The sequence below is a fragment of the Ptiloglossa arizonensis genome, chromosome 9 (assembly GCF_051014685.1).
Source record: "Ptiloglossa arizonensis isolate GNS036 chromosome 9, iyPtiAriz1_principal, whole genome shotgun sequence".
NCBI classification, from domain to species: Eukaryota; Metazoa; Arthropoda; class Insecta; order Hymenoptera; family Colletidae; genus Ptiloglossa; species Ptiloglossa arizonensis.
Window position 1 is genome coordinate 9,318,329 of NC_135056.1, and position 25,569 is coordinate 9,343,897.

General features: G+C 41.9%; 1 protein-coding gene across 1 annotated transcript in view; it reads left to right on the forward strand.

Moving 5' to 3' along the window:
* Positions 1–25,326, forward strand: part of LOC143151131 (uncharacterized) — a 76,472-nt gene extending 51,146 nt beyond the window's left edge. The window contains exons 5-20 of the mRNA XM_076319972.1: positions 334–390; positions 841–996; positions 4,092–5,483; positions 6,897–7,052; positions 9,756–10,030; positions 10,100–10,320; positions 10,435–13,820; positions 16,232–16,432; positions 16,556–16,636; positions 16,872–17,051; positions 17,145–17,765; positions 18,098–18,166; positions 19,973–20,765; positions 21,254–21,468; positions 22,373–22,690; positions 23,700–25,326. Coding sequence (XP_076176087.1) covers positions 334–390; positions 841–996; positions 4,092–5,483; positions 6,897–7,052; positions 9,756–10,030; positions 10,100–10,320; positions 10,435–13,820; positions 16,232–16,432; positions 16,556–16,636; positions 16,872–17,051; positions 17,145–17,765; positions 18,098–18,166; positions 19,973–20,765; positions 21,254–21,468; positions 22,373–22,690; positions 23,700–23,768 — 8,190 coding nt within the window. The 3' untranslated portion in view covers positions 23,769–25,326. The remainder of the gene's footprint in view (positions 1–333; positions 391–840; positions 997–4,091; positions 5,484–6,896; positions 7,053–9,755; positions 10,031–10,099; positions 10,321–10,434; positions 13,821–16,231; positions 16,433–16,555; positions 16,637–16,871; positions 17,052–17,144; positions 17,766–18,097; positions 18,167–19,972; positions 20,766–21,253; positions 21,469–22,372; positions 22,691–23,699) is intronic.
* The last annotated feature ends 243 nt before the right edge of the window (positions 25,327–25,569 follow it).

Consider the following 25,569-nt stretch of genomic DNA (forward strand, 5'->3'; position numbering starts at 1 on the left):
CAGTAGAGTCTCTCGTGTTTGACCTATTAGAGAGACGTACAAGTTGTTCAAATAATAGAATAATCACTTGTCTTAAATTACATTCGTTCGATTTAGAAACGAAGAGAATTGATAATTTACGAATTCTATTGTTTTGATATTTATATTGTGTTAAATAATCATATTGGAGTATTTGGACTCGGGAAACTCTACTGTATCCAAGAGCAATTTCAAACGTGAAAATGAACGTAATTACGCGATTAACGTTCAACGCAAATGTTCATAGAACGACATCGGTCGATAAAATGTTAACCAAAGTATTTCTGTACATACTAACCGTGGCTGTCATTTCAGAAGAATACGAACACGAAAATACCAGCCCCGAAAACTACCTCTAGAACACCTTTGGAGGTAAGAGTTCAGAGCGCACCACAAACTCAGCTTACAGCGTCCGAATAAGTTTTCTCTATCTTACCATTAATGACTGTAACAATCTCTATGCTTCTATTCTAGTTCAACAATTTACGGCTTTTAAATTTAAACGGTACTTAGTTACGTAGACGTAACCGGCGACGTTGTTGACATCGTTGTTGTAAATTAAATCGAATTCGTACAGTAACAACCGTACAACGTTACGCAACGCGACAAGAATGAACGTACATACCGTATCGCTAACACTAAAACAATTTAATCAGCATGCACGTAACAAAACACACGATTTGCAATTTACCCATTTATATATTTTTTTTTTTTTTTTTTTTGTCGACGAAGCTGTATGTAATGGCTCGAAAGAGACTGGAATGATTTCTGTCGTTCAGGAATTAGTAATTTGCAATTTTGAAGTCGTTGCAATTCGTGTAGGATCCGCTGAAGAATATCTTCGGTCGACGTTCGAGGACCAACTCGAAGACGTTTGAGCTCGATGACCTCGATACTGCAGCTTCAGGAAATATTTTGACGAATCAAAGTTTAATCGTGAATCCCTTAACGTTGCTAAATGGCACAGGATTGCGACGCGTAAGAGTACAGACAATCTTTGTATCGCGTGATCGCTTTTCTCAACCTTTCCTTCATCCGTAGCGTAGATTGAGCTTTCCTCGAGCTTTTAGGAAGAACCGGATACACGTTGTTCGGCTTTTAGCGGCTTTCAATCATATTTTCCTCGATCATTTTTCGACCGAAGTGCTTGGCCTTTACCCTGTTACCAGTATCTCGATAATCTCCGACGAGTCTTCCTCCGTTCGACTAGAAACGAGTTAAATGATATTCAGATCGATTCAAGTACAAACGATATCACGACAGCGTGTAACAGCAATCGGTTAAAAACTATTATTACTTCCTCCATTGTCCGAAGGTCATCCACGAAAGATAGATCAGAATTCATTCTAAATCGTGACCGGTAGTAGAAATATTAAAACGTTCGAGTATCGATAAATTGGGTGAAGGATCGTAATTTACGAAAAATCGTAAAGGTAACTGTTGCTTTTAACATCATTGACGACCAATCGAGACTGGACAATGATGCGCGATTAACAAACGATGAAAAGAAAAAAAATATATATATGAAAACGAGAACGTTGACAGAGAAAAAGCTTTTCTGGTGGTTGGTGAATAGTCGTGGAACGAACGTGATTCGGACGATCCGATGAATCGAGTGCTTACGATTCCGAGATCCGGGTACATCATCGTGATCAGCAGCTTCGACGATATCGTTGATCTCCACATAGGACTGGATTGAACGATATCTTAACACGAGGAGCGACGAATCCTCGACAAGGAGTTCTCTCAAGGTCCAAGTAGGGTAATTCGCGTTCAATTTTTTCGATTTCTTTTCCAACGAATTCGTTGCTCGTATATATTTCGTGCATCGTTGTCTCGGTGTGTTCCGCTTATCGAGGAGTCCCAGTTACGGGTCTCGCGCGTAAGACGTAGTTCGTAAACTGGTTTTTCGTTCACGTTCGATTGCTTTTGTTTTGGAATCTCAGCGGAGAAAGTGAAGGTTTGTTTGACCTACCTGAACGTAATATCTTCTGATTTATTCTCACTGGGCAAACCGAATCGTTTCGATGCAGAGTTTTGCTCTCGAGTTTCGAAAACCGTCCTCTGGACAAATAGGGCGCGTTTCTGATGGAGCGTCTAAACTTTCCAACGAAACACCAACGGAGAACAAGGTCGTGAAATTATTATACTTTCAACCAATGGATTCTTATCGTTCTTTTGCGTTCTTCCGCGTTCTGTAATTAAATGATAAAAGTCCGACGAGTTCTATCGTTCGAAACGATACTTTTCGAGATAAAGGAAAGTAGTGAGAGAATTCGAAGCGATGGAAAGGAAATGAAAGGGAAGGGAAAGGTGATTTTTCACAGATTGAATGGATCTTCTGTCTCGAGAGAGGACACATTTTATCTCTGTTCGAAATTACGTAGAAATGAACGTCTTTCCGCCTTGTAATTACGACGAGATTAGTTTTGCGGGCACGAAGCTTCTTCTTTTTAGATAAAACTTGCGAGTGGAGGCGCTGGACGAGGAAAAACGACGAAAATTGCTCCGTATTCGGTCGTGTGACAAGTTCTTTCCGATTTCGGAACTCTCTGTATCGTGTACTAGTAATTTTTTTTGTCGAAACAATTCGTCGTTTCGAACATCGTGTTTTGCACTTCACAGAAGAAGTTTTTTTCTTCTTTTATACACTTAATATTCTATTTTGCGATGAAAGAGTTACAGAAATTACATAATTGACACTGTATAAAGAATATTAATAGAGTCGGGTTACAAATTAAAAATTTTGTGCACTTCCTACCTTGAAAAATATTTCTTGTCTATAGAACACTGTCCTACAAATGGATCAATTTTTTAAACGTCGCTACATTCTGAAGAACACTTGTAATTTTCGTCGATTAATAATTCGGACGTTGAATGTGTCCTTACGCTCATTTCGATAAAATGTCTCCAACGATGGAGTCTGGAGACAAGTAAATATAACGTACGAATACTTGTCTCGCGTATTTTTACAACGGAACATTTTTCATACGAAGTTAGCATTCAGAACCGGAAAGAACGTGTTCAACGACCCGTGCGATATGGAACTCGATCGATGTTGCATTTGGAAACCACTATTTCGTTCAATGTTAAGAATCGATTCGATCGAAGTCGTCGATTTCGTTCCAACGGAAGTTTCCGTCACTTTTGGCTCGACTGTAATTGAAACGATATTCCGTGGCAGGGAAATATCGTAGATTTAGAAGGTGTTTTCGTTAAGTCTGTATCTTAAAATTCATTAGACATTCCAAGCATAGGTGTAGGCACGAACGCTATGCGACATGAAATCTGTAAAACTGGTTTCCTTTCGCCCTGGAATCGATTGATCGCGAAGTAGAGAAAACGAAAACGAAAAAAGAAAAGAAAAAGAAGTTATCCACAGCTCTCTTTGAAAAATCGAATTACATATGTCACCTCTTCACCGCAGCTAATCGCTTGATCGACGCTTTGATGATTGTCGTACACACGTCGAATATTTTATTTACTATTTTTTTTGTTTGTTTGTTTGTTTACTCGATACGGGAAGGATGGATAGTCTAGCAAGTAGTTGTAACATCCGTAGTACGATTAACGGAGTAACGCTTCAGCAGCCTCGAGCTTTTGTCACGTCGTGTTAGTTTTTTTCAACGTCACTGTCACCGTGGATCGTTCGCGTCGTCGTAAAAACATTCTTCCTGATCCGCGCTGAAACGTCCTTGCGACCTGATAACAGTGATTAAACTTTCCAGTTGTTGTCCGCCACAGTGAAATCATGGCTGGGGCTCGTTACGAGCCAAATGGCAGCATGGATCGTCTCGTTTCTGCGCTTCCTCAGGCTTCTATTCCTCATGTAGGAAACGACACTCGGCGTCGCGATGTGTCCCCCCGTAATCAAACTACTGTTAACCGTTCCTCGACGTGTCGTGAGTGTAAGATTTACGAGCGACCTTGAGAACGTCCACTCCTGTCGACGGAAATCTCGTCGAGACCGTGCCGCACTAACCGAGTCCCCGCTCGTGCTTCCGGAGCCGGCTTTAGTCTCGGCGGTGGTTACCCACAATCCTAAAACGGAGCTGTTTGAACGAACCTTTCAGGTGAAAAAATCCTCGGCCGCACTGTTCGCCGAAAGATCGAGGATGAAGCTGGATCTGGCCAGGAGGTTAGTGAAGCCAGAGTTGAACATCGAGGAGAACGATCTCGACGCGACCACGGCCTCCTCTTTCAGCAAACCGAAATCCCCGACCGGTAAACCTTTGGTAGATGGGACGAGCAAGGTCGCCAAGTTCACCAAACCGGCCGCATCCGAGCGCAGAGCTTCGATCGAGAACTCGCGGGAGGACGAGACCTCGAGAGCCTCGAAACTCTCCAGACTGAGGAAAGGTCTCGAGGACTCGTCCAAGGTCACCGCGAGAACCTCAACAGCGAAGAAAGGGCGCATCATATCCGAGCGAATGGTCACATCGATCTCGATCGAGGAAAGGGTGGAGGAGACCACCAAACCCTACGGATCGACCAGTCCCTCGATGATCACCGTGGCAGCGGAACAAGCATCGGCCACCACCCTCGATTCAACCAAGATTCCCCGTCCCTCTGGTCCTCGCGCGGGCAAAAAATCCAAGGACGTGGACACCAGCAAAACACCGGAGATACCTCTCGAGAGTAACGTAGATTTCGTCACCACGGTCAAACCGAAGAAAATTTATTCCCAACAGTCGCGCAACAGGAAGACTCAGGAACAATTCAGGTCGGAGAGAACGTCCGTGACGAGCACGACACCGAAGAAATCCTCGTCGACGAACAAACAGACTCAAAGGACCACCCAGTCCTCGCTAGAGGAGAACGTTATCAAGAAGTCCAAGTTCGCGAACGGTGTCACCAAACCTAGCTTTCGACCTCGTTACAGCAAGAGAACCAAGGACAAGAGTCTCGAGGAGAAGACCACCGAGTATCAGGGAACAGGTACCACGAAGCTACCGATGGCTACTAGCAGGTACTCGAGGAAGAAGGCCGTGGTGAAGTCCACGGAAGGAAAGCAAAAGATCGCCGTAACGGAGGGACCAGGGACACAGGTGAAGAAGCTGGAGTTTCGACCAAGAACAGCCACGTATAGAAGACACTCGGAGATACCAACGACCTTGGTCGAATCCACGACCAAGATCGACGGCGCTGGAGTCGCCATCACTCCACGATCGCCGAGATACCACGCCACATTGAAGACCACCACACCGTCACCTCGATCGGTACCGCAGGAACCACAGGTTAATCTGCAGATAGCGAACGATACCGCGCAACAGACGCCAGGTATTACCGGCAGCAGCAATGGCGACAGTGGCAACACGAACGTCTTCAGTCCTACCAGAAGTGCGTTTTTAACTGGAAACACGACGCTACTCGAGCAACTGAGAAGCACCGTCGCACCGTTGTTGAGCTCCCTTGGTAACAAGTCGCCCGTGTTTTCCGGGTCCTACAGCAATGTGAACAACGCGGTAATTATCGTTACAAAATTACTTTTTTCGATGATATCGATAACCGACGACGACAGTTGACTTTGGTTTTTTTATCATTCTGCGAGTTTTTTTTTTTTTTTTTTAAATAATCTGTTTTCCAAATACTTTTACCGGGGGAAGGAGATACCTTGTGAACTTTTTCGAATACTGTTCAAATACTATCTACTCTTGCGATAAACGTTTCTAGAGACAGTTGTTTTTCGATCATTTTGTCAGAGGGAGTTTCATGAAATAAATAATAGTTTTTTTTAGTATATTGTAGGTAATGGTTTTGAAAATGTAGTATCGTATCGTACGCGATGTAGTAACATAGTATTGCGTTGTTTTTAACGAAAGATACGAAACAATACAAAATTGATATTTTCGTAAGAATTGTTGAACAGAATTGTGAACTTGTTCAAAATTACACCTACTCTCGTTACGCAGGAATCATTGGTTTTCTTTTTCGTAAATTTTATTCGAATTGGAACTTTTATTCGTCGGTTTTCATCGAAATTTATATTACAAAAATTTTTGCTACACATCTATGGTTCGTATCGAGTATTCGTACGTTTCAACGAGACATTAAAAAAGTTCCACATTTGCTTCATTTCGAAGATAATAACATTTCTCTTTCCATTTTGGATAAGTTAAATACGAAGTGAATTTAACAAATTTTCTACGGTCCAATTGTACTGGAAATCGTACTTTGTGTTTAACAATAGCAATTTTGTCGGAGTTAAATGTTGTTCGGATAAATTTTTTTTATATATGGAACAAATACGAGTAGGTATTACATATTTAACAAAGATTCCGATCAAAGTTACCGGGTAGAAAATTAATGGAACGATTATTTAGGTAAGAAATGATCTTAAACACTGTTTCTTTTTTGTTTTTTTTTTAATAAAACCTGTATTCGTCTGTGCAATTTTCATTGCAATTACGTACCAGTGATTTTATTCACAGAGAATTAGGTAAATATTTTTGTTAACTGAAAAATATGTCAAAGAAATTAACAGAAAGTATGCCAATGTCTCGTGTACAGGTTGTAGCGTGTAACGAGACCCACTTGAGGAAATATTAACTCTTTGTGGTCGGAGCACGCTGAGCGATGGGTACTCTAGTATTTAACCTTGTAGAGAAGAACTCTTAACTCAAAACGTTTACAATTATTATTAACAAAAACCGTACGTTCGACGTAGATACATTTAGACGAAGCATAAAAGAAACCGAAAGAAACAGTTGGAACGTATCGAGTTAATATTGACTTTAATATTAAAATTTTAAGTGTTAGAGTTGACTGTCCGACATTTTTCCACTCTGTTTTATGTACACGGTAGAATGTTGTATTATTTCGAGCGTCAACTTTAACACTTAATTTTTAAGTAATCGACCAATATCGTTTGTGAACAGAACTCAGCACCAAGAATCACGCCGAGTGGATCGCCACCGCGATTTAGCGCGAGGTACAAAGGCGCGGAATTGTTTGTCAGAAAGCAGAATAATATTTACCAGCCTACCGTGCCATCGATCACTAGTTCGTCCACCACACCAGTTACACCCGTAGAGGTAAGATTGTTGCAATATATAAAACAAAAGATCTTAACCCATAAATTCAATAATCAATATACAAGGATTATATAGCGTATTCGTGAGCTACTAATGTGCGGTTAAGTTATAACGCATCGAGGGACAAATTGGCAATTAAAAATCTTAAACCGACTATTGTAATTTGTATTTCTTAGAAAAATCCTGCTGTTCTGTTCGCGTCGATTTTCACGTACGATATTTTTCGTATATAAATTAATGAATGCACAATGTATGCAGAAACATCGTCTGTAAATAATCGAAGATCACCACGGTCGAAGCGCAGTATTGCTCGTACAAGTATCTATGTAAATATTACTTTTATCAAATAGAACGAGAGTAAGTTGTTCTGTAATAACGTTTAAGTTAGAGCGGCGTGAACCTCGTGTATGCGAATGAACGACTAAAAAGTAGAAACAACGAATGCTCGTTCGAAGTAGAAAACTGTGAAATATTATTGCAAATTCCGAGAGGTCGTGTACGAAAGAAATGGATCGTGGCGATGGTTACGGAGGTAAGATTACGTGGCAGAAGAAAGTTGAAGCTAACAGTGAGTCAGTGTGGTCGTTTTTGTGTGCTTAAAAGGTTTTCACCATGAAGATATCCGAGGAGATCGAAGCAGTCGCACCACCATCGTGGACCGATCACATTGGTGTCATCGCAACAACATCCGGAAATCTCGATTCTAATGACATCGATACGAATAATCTGCGTTGAATCTAATCGCTCGAATTATATTTCGAAAAATGTGCTACTAATTATTAATCATCTTTCTTTCTACCAATATTTTAGCGATTAGCCGTACCCGAAGGATCGTTATACGTTTTTGGACAAATTTTTTACGCGTTATATACGATTTTGAACAAATTTATCAATCACGGAGCAAATGTATTATTACACTCTTGACGTTGATACGAGCATCGACCGCACAGTAAAATTGAGCATTGCGAGAAGTACAAGAAACAGATTTTATCGTTTAACGATTTTATAGTCAAAAGATGGGGAAAAAAAGTAATAAATAACACGAAGAAATGAATAAAAAAAAAAACACAAAAAAACGTAATTAATAATTTGTGATTAACGTTAATGCCTAGTTTACGATTCGTGGTATTTTCATGTTGGGTTCGCATATACTAATCATGTACAGCTACTTACGTTTTTATTATCGTCATAATACATATATTGTATTATACAAGATTATATATATATATATACACACACATATACATACAACTTTGGTAATAAATGTACTGGTTTTTGGATCGCACGCGATATGCAGTTGTTCGTTCTTATTTAAACGCGTCCATGAATATTTTATAAATGGCGTCACAATTGCTTTACCAAACATTCGCTCGAGAAAAAAATGATTTATCGTATCCAAGGAACATTAACCGAGTCTCTTGAAAATTTCTCGAAGCATTGTTCGATTGTTCGAAAATATTAAAAATTCGGTTTCAGAGACGTTTGCAAAATGTCGCGATATTGATCAATTCAGTTTATCGAGCACGAATGAAATACTGTGATACCCTCGGAAAATTTTCACTCATTGTGTCTATTGTAAGTTCATCAAATTTCTATGTTTAATGCATGCTTATAATCATGTCCATGAACTTGTGAAAATTAAATAAAAGTAACGTGACCATGCCCGAATGAGATTAATGTTTTATTTAAATTTGACGTAACGAGACTTCACTTTCTAGTAGAGGCGCATTCCGATTGCATAGGTGCATTTTCGTGATTCGTTCGTTTCACGGTGTTCCAGGCGGTAACGAGTGAAAGTAAATGGATGCTGCATAATGCGTGTCCATTAAAACTGTCTCAAACGTTATCTGGGACATGTAGGTGGATCGAGATCGTTTCAAACGAAAAAGTATGTAATTTAAGGTCGTAAATGTACCTTTGACGATGTAGCCTCGACCTCTTTTTCGTGACGACGGGTTTTGTCGATTAAAAAGTTACAAACACGTATACGTTGGTATACTTTTTCGCTAGAATCTCGACAACTCGTTCGAAAAATTGACAAACACACCGCGCTGGGTGTATCGTTCTTCTAAATTTAACTGCTCGTAATTCGAAAAACGATTAAAATGAACGAACGTGAACCATATGTCTTTATGTTCTCCTAATCTCGTGTTCTTATGAAACCTATCGCTGGAGACCTCTGTGAGAGAGGATTAACAGCTGTGAGAAATCCCGAGATTAAAACGAAAAAATCGAAGTGAGCGGCAACCAGTCTCTATTGCCTGCATCGACGATCCCTCGCTCGAAGAACGAGTTTCTAGCTCGCCGCTACTTTTCTAGTTACCCGTATTTCTTGGTATATTAAAGCAACCTCGGTTTCTCCTCTTCCTTACCTAGTTCGTATCTCTACCAAGAGATGGTGTATGCTGACTCAATTACGAGTTCAATTAATCGTTCAAAGGAATCGATCGAATTGACGCGGAACACGCGTAAAAGTAATTTTATGCCTTCGATCTATTCATGGAAGAGTTTCGTAGAATTTTAGGTATCGAGAACAAACACCGTATAACGTACAATCGATTTTCTTAGTGTATATACACCGATCGACGGATGTTACAGCACTGACGACTTAGAAACTGTACATAGGATAAAATCACTCCGTTACGACCACACGGCACCGTTTAATGTACAGCACCCCTGCACGCACTAAATTTCTGATTCTAGAGCTCCGGTTCGGCGCCACCGATCGATGTCTCAAGTCCCGGTGAGCCGAGATTCTTGACCCTTTATCAGGCGTTGGAGTCGGCTAGCATCAGGAATGAACAGTTACAGGGAAACTCAAGCGTACGGCAACAAATTGGCGGGGTGCCTCAGGTAGACTCTAACGCCACTGTCGCTAACGGAACCAGCAATAATTCTAACAATGACACCACAAGCCCCACCGTAGCAACCACGAGCCCACAGATCCCAGACACAACCACTATTCAGGATATCACGGAGAACTCCAACCCCGTGGTTAATACAGGAGCCCCCGAAAACCCTTCGACGGAGAATTCCACCCCCGTGGTTAACACAGGAGCCCCCGAAAATCCTTCAACAGAGAACTCCACCCCCGTGGTTACCACAGGAGCCCCCGAAAACCCTTCGACGACCGAACAAGCGTCCACGAGTCTAGAACCACCCTCCACTACCGAACAAGTATCATCCACGAGCACAGTATCATCCTCAAATACCGAACAGGTTCTCACAACAACAGAATCATCATCCACTATCGAACAGGTTTCCACCAGTACAGAATCATCATTCATTACCGAACAGATATCCACAAATGCCGATTCAGCGTCCATGCCCGTACAAGCCGGTACAGAATCACTCCCGAGTAACACTGATACGACAACAACAGCAACAGCAACAACGACAACAACCGTTGGTGATTCGAACGACGTTCAGGTGTCCTCGAGGATCGGCAACAGTTTAAATTCCGTTACAGAAACCACCGCTGTACCAACGAACCAAAATAGTGGAACCACTTCGACGATCGCTACGACGATCACTACCACCACGGATGTCCCACTCGTGATGATCGTCACGCCCGAAAGTAGTTCCGAACTTTACGGCAGTGTACCGCAAACCACCGCTACCGATGTCACATCTACGACCCAAATTTCAACGAATCCCGCGGAGACGACCATCACGTCCACCACCAGTGACGCCACGAGCATCAGTACGACCGAAAACGTGGAGAGCAACACCATACAAATGTCCGATGTGACATCGACCCAATCAGCCGACGTCAGCTCGAACGTAGCTACCACCACCGAATCGGAATCGAATAATATCGTCGACACGGAGACAACCACCGTGACACCGATAGCCACGTCCACGTTGCGAAGCAGACTGATAGACTTTGCCCAGGACATTCTGTCCCGTTTGCAAGCGTCGTTGAGCACGACCGTGGTACCGAGTCAAGAAATCGCGACTACCGTATCGCCCGCGACCGAAATATCGAACGTGATATCGGGTTCGAGCGGGAGAAATAGTTTGGAGATTCTGGCACAGTTGAACGGAGCGGAGACAACAACGACTATACGAGGAGAAGAATTGGGAACAACGACCACATTGCCCTCGGTCACGATGGATCAACCTGGTTTGACAACAACCGAAGAAATGACTACACAGAGCTCAGTAGGTTCGGTTAGTACCACGTTACCCACGACTGATACCGATCGGTCTAACGATGTGGTGTCCACTCAAGAAACCACCACGCAGGATGAAACAAATCCTGTCACAACCACTACAGTACCAACAACAACACAAGATTCGCAAACAGTTTCGAGTACCGGTTCAAACGATTCTTCGAATCTTCCGTTAGAGGTCGAAACGACTACCGTTTCAACGGTCACTTCCACCAATGACACTTTACTAACAGAATTAATGTCCATCGCCAAGACACTCCTTTCGGAAGAGGCGAGCGACTCCGAGGAATCAGTGCCTGTTTCAAATTCGAATAACACTTCTAGTTTACCAAACGACGTGTCAAACACGACCCAAGCTGCGGAAACGTCGTCCGTATCCCCGAACCTTACAACCGAAACCGTGGAGTCGACAACAGCCACTGTAGCCGTGTCAGAATTAACTACCACCTCCGTTGACCCTTCCCAGAACGAGGTGGATTCCGTAGACTCCACTACGACTGGTTTACCTTCGGAAAGTACTCCAGACACGCCCACTACGACCACTCAAAGCAATGTAATTGACAATGAAGTGGATGTCGTAGAAACAAATCAAACTGCATCGTTAGGACCCCTTGCCGGGATCGTAGAGTCAACAACACCCTCGTTTACGACTGAATCTGGGCCACAAATGACTCCTCCAAGCGGAGTACCGCCCGATATTGAAACAAGCCTCGACACAACGACACAATCTCAGACAACTACACAAATCTCGGAAACGACAGTCACGTCTACCGGAAATTTCGAACTAACCACTAATACGAACAATTTAGCGTCAACTACCGCAATCACGACGACCGAGACTCAAACATCTTCCGAACCAGGCACGGAAGTAGCCACTGAATCTACAGAAACCGCACAACCAACTAACCCCACAACTGTAACATCACAGCCTGTAATAAACACTAGCACTAACCAACCCGAAACAACCACAACGCTCACAGTTCCCGAAACTATCCTATCTCGTGCAAATATGATCGCTATTGCAACATCGACACCCTCCGAATTGAACGTTGAAACAACCACGGTGGTGCCCGCTACGGAATTAATCGAAAACGTAACAAGTAACGTAGACGTTGGAACTAACCAAAGTATACAATCGACGACAGAGTTAGCACCCGTGGCCACAGAAGTTATCGGTAACGGTACCTTCGAGACGACCACGTCAACGATCACTACCACGGCGCCGCTGGATGTTAATTCAACGGATATCGCAGAGGCTACTACTAACCAGCCCCCCTTAACAACCACCACAGAGCCCACGATGGAAATAACAACTAACATGCCCGGTGAAATGACACCCATTCCCCAAACGACCCCAAACCCTGAAAATGAAACACCAACTGTTGTTGCCCGTTTCCAGGATACAACATCAGCAACCGCCCAAGGGACGGCAGGTTCGGGAATCGGCCAAACGACCGAGATCACTACTCCCGTCATCACAGAATCCTCCATCGCTCCATCCACCGAATCCTCCACCTCTTCACCCGGTCCCGATTCTTCTCTCATTACGACCACATCATCTTCGGCCGAAACGACGACGAGAATGACAGCGACTACGATGACAGTGACAACGACCTCGACGAGCACTGGACGGCTTCCTGACGAGATGACATCAACACCTCGAACGACGACAATGTCAACGAGAATGGACGTCATCACTGTCACGCCAGTGTCCGAGACAACCGTTCCTACACCGAGCACCACCGTCGATATAAACGAGAATCTCGTATCGACCGAAGCATCCACCGTCGCTCCGGGAACAACGACGATATCGCCTCAAACTATGGGAACGATCTCGAGGATGGACACCGGGCAAAGTGCCACGAACCAATCCACGAGCAGTACACCCGACAGCACGACCGTCGCGGCTGGAACAACAGCTGCAACTACTCAAGCAACACCCACGATGACAATGCCCTCCAGACCTCCAAGTAGACCTCCAAGTAGACCTCCAAGTGGACCTCCGACCGGTCCTTCGAGCGGGTCAATTGTTCAGTCTCCACCTACGACACCTTACCTGGGCCGATTCGGAGGCAGCAGACTGACCCCGGCACCACGATTCAGTCCAAGCTCCAGCACCAGAGCACCTCTCCGCGATTACTTGATCTACGGAATTTATCCGAACAAAACGATCGTTCGGAAGCGACCAGAGGACAACCTGATCGATGCAAGGAACGTGGACAGCCCGTACGTGATATTCGGTATCTTCCCGGATGGCAGGCTGGTCCGGAAATTCCCGAACGGGACGATAATACCGGATCCACCTAGGAGCCCGGTCGAGGTTGTGTTCTCACTTAGCACTACCACTACCACTAACAGGCCACCACCCAGACCGTATTATAACCAGGTTAACCAAGGCACTTACAATCAGTATCAAGGCCCGGTGTACAATAATAACCGTAGACCCGTTGCCGAGCCGATGACAAACTTCCAAAGACCCGGCACCGTTGATCTTGGCCTTTCTGGTAACGCGATCGTCGGCCCCAACGGAGGTGGACCCGGTTTCACGGGACCACTTGGTACCCCTGCTAGCCTCCCGAGCACCAACGAAATGGTATCTCTTATTCCACCTGTTCATCATCGATCGTTAGCCGTGTGCCCGGTCTCGTTCGAGAACATTTTCGCTCGAGAACGGATTTCTCGATGATTTCTAGACCTAGTTACTTTGGTTCTTTCAACTGTGTCATTGTTGCGCGAGACGTCGGGGAATTACGAGAACTTGGTGGACTCCGACGCGAAGATTTCGATCTTGCGAGATATTGCCGGTAGCTGCTACGTTTGTTTATTTGTTTTTTTCTTTTTTTTTGGGGAATTTCGTGTTTCGTTCTTGGAATAGTATACAGGGTGTTTCGTCTCGAGTATCTGGAATACTTTGGGATTTTAAGGTCGTCGAGATTTTCCAAAGTGGGACGACGTATTCAGAGATCTGGTTCGTCGAGAGAGAAACTCAATCGTGTAGGGTATGTCGACCTTCGAATAATCTCGAGATCGAACAATCAGGGTTAATGTTAACCTACGTACATTTTCCAAGAGGTTAAAGGATCGTTTTGCATTTTCGAGAGTATCGGGTGTGGATATTTTCAATGTTTGTAAATACAATTTCATCCGAAAACATTTGATCGTACAGGTACCATAATCTTTGCGGAATTTATTGAAAATGCACGAAAGTAGGTAATCATTTTGAACACCCAAAATAGAATCGAATTACAGTTGAATTGAATTGAAAATTATATACAATTTCTTGATATTGTTCAAGGTCATTTGAAGCTCAACATATCGTACGTACCTAAATATATTTTTTTACGAACTACACCGCTGCGTTAATGCATGCGTTGTTCTATTTAAACAAATGCTGATTACTTCGAATATCGTAAATTGTAACCATCGAAATATTTTTCGTTCATCACAATAACTGCCCCTTCGAAACGAACAATTGATTTTTTTCGAATCATCAACAAGGACGGAGATATTCCACATGCTCGAGTTGGAGTGAATATCCTGTATATATGTCGATTTTACTAATTTTTTGTCAGATCGTTCATTAGTGAGTCGAGTTTTATGCTCGCAATGACACAGCGTACTTGCTTCTCGTTTAACGCTTTGGTTTCGTTGAAGTAGTTTCTTTGGTAGTGTAATAAACTAATTTTCCGGTGCCGTGATCATTAATTGTAGTATGCCAGTTCTGTAGTAACTTTCACGGCATATTTTCGAACATCGGCTTTCTTTTTCATTTTTTCATCCGCGTGATTTTAAGTCGATTGAATTTCGTCGGTAGAAGAATTTATCAAATGCCCACTTGAACGAAATTTACCGCGAAACGTTTCTTTTCGATGATTTGCAAATTTTCGTTATGGGTAATTGTACATAATTTTATTGTAAATTTGTAAATAATTGTTCTACGTGTGTCGCATGTTTCCTGTTTCTATGCACCGCGCACTTTGGAACGCACGTAATGTTTAATGAAACTTACAATTTCACGTTTGTCTTTCGTGACTTTGGATATATACATATATAATAATTGTTTTTTGAATTCTGTATTTCAAGCGTACCAGATATACATCGGCCACATGAACAAGAAAAAAATGGAGTGATTAATATAGTATATAAGTGGTATTCGATAAACTCTTGGAAATAGGATTTGATAAATCATCGTAGTTCGTCATCCCGTCCCAATGATCGATCTCTCGTGGCCCGCCGTGCACAGTGAAACTCTGATCGATTGTTCTTTATTTATTCTTCTACGTTTTAGCGTTTAATATGCAGATAAAAGTTCTCTTATATTGAATTGCGTAACAGTTCGGAGATCAATTAAGTTAAAAAATTCAGAAGCAAGTTTATCAATCGCATATTATTATTAAAACAACTATACAAAAAAAGACGTATAATTTTTATATTTAATGGAGAACCAATTTACTCGAGACAATTTTAAGGACGTTCTCAAATGAGATCCATCTTCGAAAATGTCTAATTTTCATACATCGATACAATTGAATAGCTACTCAGAAAACAGTCGTCAAAAAAAGAAAACTAAGAACAAAATTTCGTCGAGTACGAGTTTGATCATCCGTGGTACTAAGTTAAAAAATTTAAATTTTACAAAATGGTTTCATTTCAAAGCGAAAAGAGTTACCAAATTTCGTCTCGTCTTTATTAGTAACAAAAAAAAAAAAAACAATCGTTACGTGTAATCACACGTTCTTTACAAACGATGAAAATTTCACAATATTATGCAAACTGTGAGAAAACGTGAAACAGAAAAATCCATTTATGATTGGTAAAAGTATTTTGTGTAGTTGTGTACGTTTCACAGTATATTTTTCCAGATCAATGATTTCCTTTCTCGTTGCAAAAACGTTCAGAACAATGGATCAAATTTTCACGAAGAAATAACATAAATAACGTAGTTAGAGCACGTTACGAGTTTCATTCCCGTTTGAAAAACTTGAATCGTTTCGTACTGTTTAGAGCAATACCCCGTTGAATACGCAAATGGGGACACCGTCGAGTGCAATGTCTGCGATTGCTGGTCTGCTGACGCCGATAGTAAGTACCGGTCGACCGCCGACCGATTCGCAGGGCGGTCGTATCGTCCAAGATCGAGAGAGGGACGAGGCCACCAGGACGAAAGAGGCCGGAGGTCAACGCAGCTCCGTGTACATTGGACAGGTAAGAAAGCAAGAGAGACAGAACATGATTTACAACGACGCTGTGGCTGATTCTTTCAGCGCTCGAACGTATCTCTGCAAGAGAAAAAAAAGAACAACAAAGAGACAATGTCGTATCTTTCAGGACAAGTTCGTCAACTATTGGACCGATGGGGCGCCTGCCACTAACCCGCGCGTTGTCAGTGTAAATATAAATTCAGTAGCTGTAAGTACTAACGAAGCGAAATCCAGCTTTGTAAAACATTTTCGGACATTATTTCTTACTCTATCGTTCGTTCATCGAGAACGAGCTTTCCGTATATATTTCGCGTAGACTTTCACGATATACTAGCGGGCGTAATTACTTTACCGATTAATTGTTTCGAGGAAATATTGGTGTTAACGGCTGAAGTCTCTGTTTATCTTCGATGCTGACGTAGTATTTTAATTATGCTGCACAGACCGCTTCCAACGACGGACCGTCGCCTTCCGTACCGTCTTTCGAAAATCTTTTGAACAATCAGCCAAGTGGTCGGGTCACAGCTCCTCCTGGATTCCCATGGAGGGATCCACTGGACCAAATTTTTGGAATCACCACCGCCTCTCCGGTGATGACCGCTTCGATCGCTTCGAACACGCTGGTCGGTGCTCGTTCAATTGTTTTCAATTATTTTTTATTACCAATTCTGTACAAATTGAAATGTACAAATTTTATTACTAATTCTTCGTTTCAGGACGATTCGGCGGATGTGAACAGTCAATTTCTCTCGCGACCGATCAATCCGTTCGTCGAAGTGTTTACCCCGTTTTCTAGCGCGATCGGGATTGCAAACGCAGCGACCGCCAATCAGGTAACGGCTAATATGGCCACAGCGACAACAACGTCGACTGGAACTGCCGCCGCAACGACAACTGCCACTCCTACAACGACAACCATCGCTCCTACTACCACGATGGCACCAACAACTACCACTACAATGGCACCAACGACTACTACTACAATGCCACCAACGACTACGACTACAATGGCAACAACAACTACGACTACGACTACAACCACGACCACAACGGCGCCAACTACCACTACAACTACAACCACAATGGCACCGACAACCACAACCACAATGGCACCAATTACAACTACAACAGCTCCGACAACGACAACAACAGCACCCACTACCACCTCGCAGGCTACAACGACGAATATCGCGACACAAGCGACAACAACAGCTGCTTCCCAAGTCGTGGTTAATCCCATGTTCAATCCGTCTATTCAATCGAATAATTTGTTAAATACGCAACAGCAAAATGCATTTGGCACCACGTTCGACGACCTGGCCTTCTTAAATTCATTGGTGAGCAGATTAGTCGTAATTATCCGAACGTGTATGGTCGTCGTCAAAAGTTAGTTAATTTTCTTTTCTCGGTTGCTCGAATCGACCGATACGTTTAAAGTTGAATTCCATTCGTTTTCGAATCCTAAAATAGAGAGATATCTTGTATTTAACGGTGCATCGAGTATGTGTATTTTGTTTTGTTCGTTTTAGAGACAAATAGGGAAACAAATTTCTATCGCATAAATTTTAGTTTCTTGTATTTTCGTAGAATATTAGCAAACATTCCGTTTCGTTGTTGTTATTCTCGGTTCCATTTAAGTACAGACTTTTATGAGATGATTCTTATGCAGTTACAGGATGCTTCCAGAAGTAGCACACCGAAGACACTCACGCAAGTCGAGCAACTCCTGGCAAACAAGGTAAACACGTACGAATAAATACATAGACTTTTCTATCGAACGATCGTTATTTTATGTTTCTTTCGAAGTATAAACGTATTCGGCTATAATTGGTAATAAACGATCTGTGCCATAAATAAAATAAGAATAAAAGTCACTCAAACGCCTTTGTCGCAAAAAGGAAACAGAGTCGAAATATCATAGCTGTTCTAAATTATATAATTTTCAATGAAAAATATTTCGATTCCAGCAAGACATAAAAAGATGTTCAGGATGCTTATGTTGGATCACCTTGTTTTATATTTCGTATACTTCCATGTAAATTTATTTTCAAACAGGATGCTGCAATAATTTATTCAAAAACATACCAGCAGTTTATACGAAAATTTGTAATAGTTCTCGTACTGAGAAATTTAATATACTTATCTTTATTAACCACATATATTTTATACGAAATTTTAATTACTTCTCTTTGATTAATTTAAGCGACGATTTCTATTTACAATAATGTATTTTCATATTAACGCAATGTTTTAAGGAGATGTTCTTGCAAAATTGTAAAAAAAACCAAACGTATTTTCTTAAAACGTGTGAAATTTAATTGGCAATCGAATATCAGAAGTATGAATAACCGTGCACAAATTTCAGACCGAGTCCAATTACGAAGAAATTATGAATCATAGCCAGGAATATTAAAAAAGTCATTGCATTCCTCGTAACCGCAAATCCATTGAACGGATTCCAATAAACGGAATAAGTCGCTGTAAGCAGCCGGAATAAATTGACGTAATTTCAAATATCTACAATGCGCGGAGCAAACAAAATTTTCAAAGAGCAGAATCTTTTGAATTAACAATAGATGCAATTATCGTTCGTTCTGTGACGCGAAAACCGAGAAACGACGTCGGCGCGAGTGTTAAACGGTCCTTTCACTCGTTTGCACAACTGTGCAACGAACTGTATTCTCCTGGAATTAGTGTTAGTGCTGTTTAGTGCCAGTCTTGCTTTTCCAGCACTCCTTTCTCGTGTTTCTGTATAGTACGAATAAAATGTCTGAGTCATGCCAGAAGAAAAATTCGGTAGATGGGAGATTATCTTTAGTCACGCCCTTCTTAGAAAGACATAATGACGGATCTACGACGATCGCAATCATATGATCGGCCAGTCACGGTGAATGGACTGGAACAACCTTGCCAACGGCCTTCTCTATTCCACACAACGGTTGTCCGATATGTCATCTTTCGATAACATTTATGCTGATAGAATTTAATTTGCGCAGACGCATGGTCTTAATGCAGTAGCGATAGGTACATTTGTGTCCTGATCGATGGATAAGACTACGAAGGGTAACCTTACGTATCTAATTTAGTTCTTCGGTTCTCTTTGGTATTGATACGAGAGGCACTTCGAATCGAATGTTGACTGGGAGATACCGATCCTTGTAATTTTTCTATAATTTCTGAATCTTATTAGAATTTATAAATAAGTATTATCTTGTACTATTTCACATCTTATTAGAGTTTACAAGCAAGTATTTCCTTGTACTATTTCAAATTTTATCAGAATTTACAAAGAATTATTTCCTTGTACTATTCCCAATTTTATCAGAATTTACAAAAGAAATAGTCATACAGTGGATAGTTAAATTTATCACATATTTATTGACTACGAAAGAATCTTTGCAAACTTTTACGTTCACATAGTTAACAATCTCTTAGAAAACAGTTATTGAACAAATACATTGTAAATAAATGACTATTCACATTTAAATCCTGCAAATAATCGATTCGTTTGTGTAATCAAATTTTCCTATTTACATAATTTTAGATCCTATCGTTGGCGCTGAACAAACCAGGTCCGACTCGATCGCCAAAAGCTGTCAATGTTGAGAGCGTATCGTCGAACTCGATTGTTCAGCCCTCGTCGAAATCTTACGCCCCGATAGTGATCGATTTATATCCATCGTCAACCACGGCAACACCCACCTGGAAGCAAACACCGATGCAGCAGCCAACTACCGAAAATTCAGTGCAGAATAATTTGATAACCGATCAAGTCACTTGGACACCAGTTTCAACCACCGTGAAAAGAACTCTTGAACCTATCGCATCTACCTCGACCGCAACCAGAGCGTCTTTGATAAGCACGACCAAATCTCCCATAGCTATCACAGCGAAAACGATGACTACGCCACGACCCAGAACCACTACTCAAGCACCATTAGGTTTCGGTGCCAGCTTGTGGCAGGCTCTGTTCGGTGGTGGTCTGTTCGCAACACCAGCCACTCAAAAACCAGTAAAACCGAAACAAGTGAAAACCGCGCAAAAATCAGTCAGCATCACACCAAAACCGGTTCAAACTACACAGAAACTGGAAACCATTAGAGCAGCTCCTTCCACTACAACCTTCAGAACCGTGGACATTTCGAAGATCGAAGTAAACACTCCTACGTCTTCACAAAAGAACACCAAACCAGCGACTACACCTAGCCCGATACCCACGACTAAACTGTCGTTGCTGAACAATCCTAATCCAAGGCTGCCCAATGTTGCGATGACGACCTTCTCCCCTGAAGATGACGCGAAATTCTTGGTTGCACTGTTGCGAGCTGCTCAAGAGGGTAAGTGGGAATACATACAGTGACCAGCTTTGTTAGATTTGCAAAGTGATTCGCCCGACTAACGTTAACGATTATCAAGATATTGTACGAATAAGTGTCGTTGAGTTTAGCGAACTCGGTCGAGTAGTTCAAAAATTGACAGTCGATATTTAAATGTAGGAATTGGACAACTGTTGCATACGTTCTTCGATCTCAGAAATGTCACTCGTGTCACTTGTCAATGCGTTAAAGACTGCACGAAACAGATTTTATTTTGGTAATTATTTACGAGATTTATCTGATTTCTATGTCAGACGAATAGGATATTACACATGTTTGGTGTAGTAAGTTTCCTGTATATTTTACGAATAAGTTAAATCGTTGCGTGTAAATCGAGTAACGAATCTCTCTTCCGTACGAGCGAGTAAATGATTCGAATATTTTTCGGTAATTATTTCTCGATGCTGTCGCGGAATATTGTATCGTGGATGTTGTTATATTCGTTGCAGAGAATAAGGCTAGCGCTTCGAAAACGTCGTCTGGCTTGACTCAGGACGATGAATCTTTCTTAAGAGCGATATTAAGCGGGCGAGGTCTCACGACGACAACTCCCGCGCCATCAAATGAAATCAGTAATGCTGCCTTGTTGGCGGCATTGTTAAAGGCTCAGGGAATAGAACCGCCGACTCCTGCGACCAAGATTAGAGAGCAACTACAGTTAGCCGTGAGTATTGTTCATATCGAAACAACCGACTGCTGCATTCGGTTCAATCCTCGACCGGTAAGGTGAAATGCACGCTACGTAACAAAACAGGACGTTGTCGATCCGATTAGGTGGAAAAAAAAATAGACGAAGCACTTTCTCTAATTAAATCTGTCGTTATATTTACAACGATTCCGGATCGACCGGTTACGAAGCAGCGAACTGCATACAAATTCGTCTAATTATTTTCGACGATCGAATCGTTTCAAATTTATTCGTTAGCGGAGAGAAAATAGGGCAGGTGGTATTTAAAAAAGAAAATTGTCTCGAAACAACAAGACACGTCAGGTTCAAGTATACTTTACTTCGTTCTCGGTTTACCAGTTGGAGTTAAATAACCCAGAGATAAATACACATTTCTGAACTTTGAGATAAATCGTACAAATCCCTAATAGTACAACAATCCCTCGAACAATGTTCCAATATCTAGACTTCTAATTATCAATACACGAAGGTGTTGATACTTTTCGAATTTCGTGGGTAGCGAAATCTTTTTCTGAACTCACACAGAATATCGTAGCTCCACGTTCTAGGACGTTTGATAATTTTCTACATCGACAAATGACAACGAACCCCGATCGTTCGTAATCCTACATGGAACGATTGCATTTTCATCAACGTTCCCTACCACCGTTAGATCGTGTTGCACTTTCTCCGAGGCCTGTTTGTAGTTCTTTCGGTGTACGTGCACCGAAACACGATTTCACAGTAACGCACGTCCTTCTAAATAATATTCGATCGGTTATCGATACGCGTTCCACGTAGTACGGGACTTAAAAGGTGCTTAATCAAGCCACGCGGCCAAAGTACAAAGTAACAAGAAACTGATCGCGATAAAAGGAAATAATTGCTCGTCTTGTAACAGAGCCTCGGTCTGAGCGTCACCTCTGCTCCAACCGCATCCCCGACTACCGAGTCTACGACAATTACGACAAGGCCGCCATCGACTGCAACTCGACCTACGGATACCACGAAAAAGACGGTGACACCGAGACCAACCTCAGGACCAAGGATACGCACTACAACGTGGTCGCCGAGCTCGACATATCCACCTCCCCTCTTCAGTTCCTTCTCCAATTACGGTACTCCGGTACAGTCACTCGGCAGCGGCGAGAATTCTGGAAGCGGCGCGTTATTTGGTGCTACCAGAGCGTTCAGTCAGTTTCTTGGTGCTGCGTTAAGCGTAAGTTATTCCACGTTAATTGCTCGTTAATTATCGTTCACGTCGTATCAACGATACGATAAAGAAAGTATGCGGTAATTACGTTATTAGGATATCCACCAAAAAGAAAAAAAAGTGATACGGTTGTAGTCACTTCTGCTATTTATGAATTTTAAATCTTAATCTTTCGAAATGAAGTATCGGGTTGTTCGGGAAGTGATTTCGTTTTCCAAAACGGAGAATATATGATTTCATAGAATGTTTATACGATCTAAGAAAATCGTGTTTCATTTTCACAAAAGAAAATGAAACGAATTTACGAACAACCCGATATATTTATTCGCGCATCGTTCGAAATATTTCTTTTTTCTGGTTTCATTGTACGTTCGGTTCTGTTTTGAAGCGAGTCGCGAACGAACGGAAGTTTTTGGTACTTTTTCATCAAAATTTTTACACGGTTACGATTTATATTTACATTTTAGAGTTTCTTCTATTAGGGTGTTTTAGGAATGATCACGTGGATTTAGTTAGTTTGTTCGTTATTGTTTTTGAATAACGCGTTGGTACATCGTTGGGAAGTCTCTTCTCGGTTAGGAGCATACATCTTGTATTTTTATTGTTCCTTTGGTTTGTTTTTTCGAACGAATTGAAAACAATGTAAGTTTTGCTTGAGCGTCATTGTTATATAATTTACCCATAGAATAATTAATATAGTATAATTTTCCTGTTTCGAGAAACGATGCACCTTTCAAATGAATGCATAATATTTTCTAGGGTGCTTCAGTGTCACCAATCGTAGTTAGAATTTAATTCATTTATTTCGTTCTTTGGTAAACTAACCAAGTTACAACAATGTGTACAAATTATTGAGCAGAAAGATATTTACTTCGGTCCCTTATCAATTGTTCCACGATTCTTAAATTTTCAAATAATTGACAAAATTATTGAGAATACGGATTTTAAATTGAAATCGAATGGATTCGTGAACGAACAAGTTTTTTTGTAATACGTTGATTTTGAAATGTTACAGGGAGCGGCGCAACAGTTACAGTCCTTAGTCAGAAATGGCACTAGAATCGTGTCCGACGCGGTGGGATAAAGCCAACGACAGAGAAAGAAAATTAATATATAATCCCTAGAATAAGAAATTAATTGGAGAACGTGAGAATTTAGTACGGTACGAGAGTATACGAGAAGACAATTTTGCTTCGGAGGATCCGGTGGCAGCGATACCTGGAACAAGCATTCGTACAAATACCATCGAAACGGAGATTATTGATAAATCTTACCGACGGATTGAGTGTTTGTTCGATATCGGTGGAAAACTTCTCAAACTTCAATTCTTTTTTATGTATAGAACGTAGTTGTTACGTGTAATAGTTGGTACTCTAACTTGTTGGGTGATTATTGATTACGCACATTATTTTAATCAGTGTAGATAGTAGCGGGCATGACGTTTTAAGCGCAATACGATTCTTAATTCTTAAAACACGGAGGCCTTGAATATTCGTTCAATGTTCGTTGAACATTCGATGAAAGACACGAGAGCATCGAGTTTCAAGACTCGCGTCGTTCCTATCGTCCAAATTGGAAAGAAAACTGTATTTACTCGCGAAAAAGAAAACGAAACGAATTCATCGCAAAGTTTGCTATTAGGTTATCAAACCAACGAAATTTTCTGAAAAAAACTGTCAAGCGTACGATTAATTTTCATAATTCGCATCGTCTCGAAAACTCGTAAAGACACTGGTTCGATCATTTTATCCAAGCACGATTACAAATCTACGAAATAATTCGTCGAGAATCTACTAAACCCAAATTTCAATCTACGTCATCAATATTCAAAATTTATTATCAAATTCGATTCAAAATCCGTAGTTACAATGCGAAAGGTGTATCCCATCAGCGAATATAATATTCGTCGACTTTTGCTCGTTAGAAAAAAAAAAAGAAAAAATCGACTCGAAGACAAGGTTCAAACTTCGTAGGAAAATTCTCGACGCGAGCTCCGTGCGTTGTTCGATGTCCGTTTCACTTTCGATTCGGTCGCCCTTTCTCCGTGTTTTAAGCGTTAGGGGAGGCGCTCTCGATTAACGAGAGTACGGTCACCGATGAGCGTAAAATCCTTCAAAGCTTACGGTCTGGAGTTTCGACAGTATCAAACGGAACAACGACGCTTTGCAAACGTTTCTCGGGTAGCGTCGGAACGGTTCGGGCGCCTCGTACCTTCTGAGACATTTGTAACGTTCGTCGCAATTAAGGTAATTAAACGGTAGGTGGGTATGGGGTGGGTGGGGGGGTGTTGCAAGGTGCCCCGTCACGATTCGCGAGACAGTGACGATTCGCGTGGTGCACGCGCGAAACGCGGATCGACGCGAGGGCCCACCCACAACGATCGATTCGACGACGAGCTCGTCGGCGATGCTGCTAAGAAGGTGGTAATTTAAAGTATCTCTGAATGAGAGCGAGAGTGAGACAACGTGTGCATGCGTGTGAGCGAACGAGAAAGAGAGAAAGAGAGAGAGAAACAAGGGTAGTCGACAGCGAAGCGTCAACGGAGCATTGTGTACAGTTCGCGCGCACCTTTACTGTACGGTGCGTCGCGTTCCTTTTTTCCTTTTTATATAATAAAGCTGGAAGCGTGTACAGTACACGGATCCTTGGGGTCTTGTTTGTCTTTCATTCGTGCGGATGGTAGCTCGATGGTAGTAATGGTAGCGCCGAGTAATAAGCTTGGTAGTTTAACGAGCGCACTAAGGGTTGAAACGTTGACGGTTTTTTCCTATTTGAAATTTAGTGATATTGCGTTTTGTGGTACACCATCGGGACAGGAATTTCGTCTCCGCGAGAACCCACGTGTGGTTGGTAAGCAAGCGCGAGGGAATATTTCTTCGGTGGTG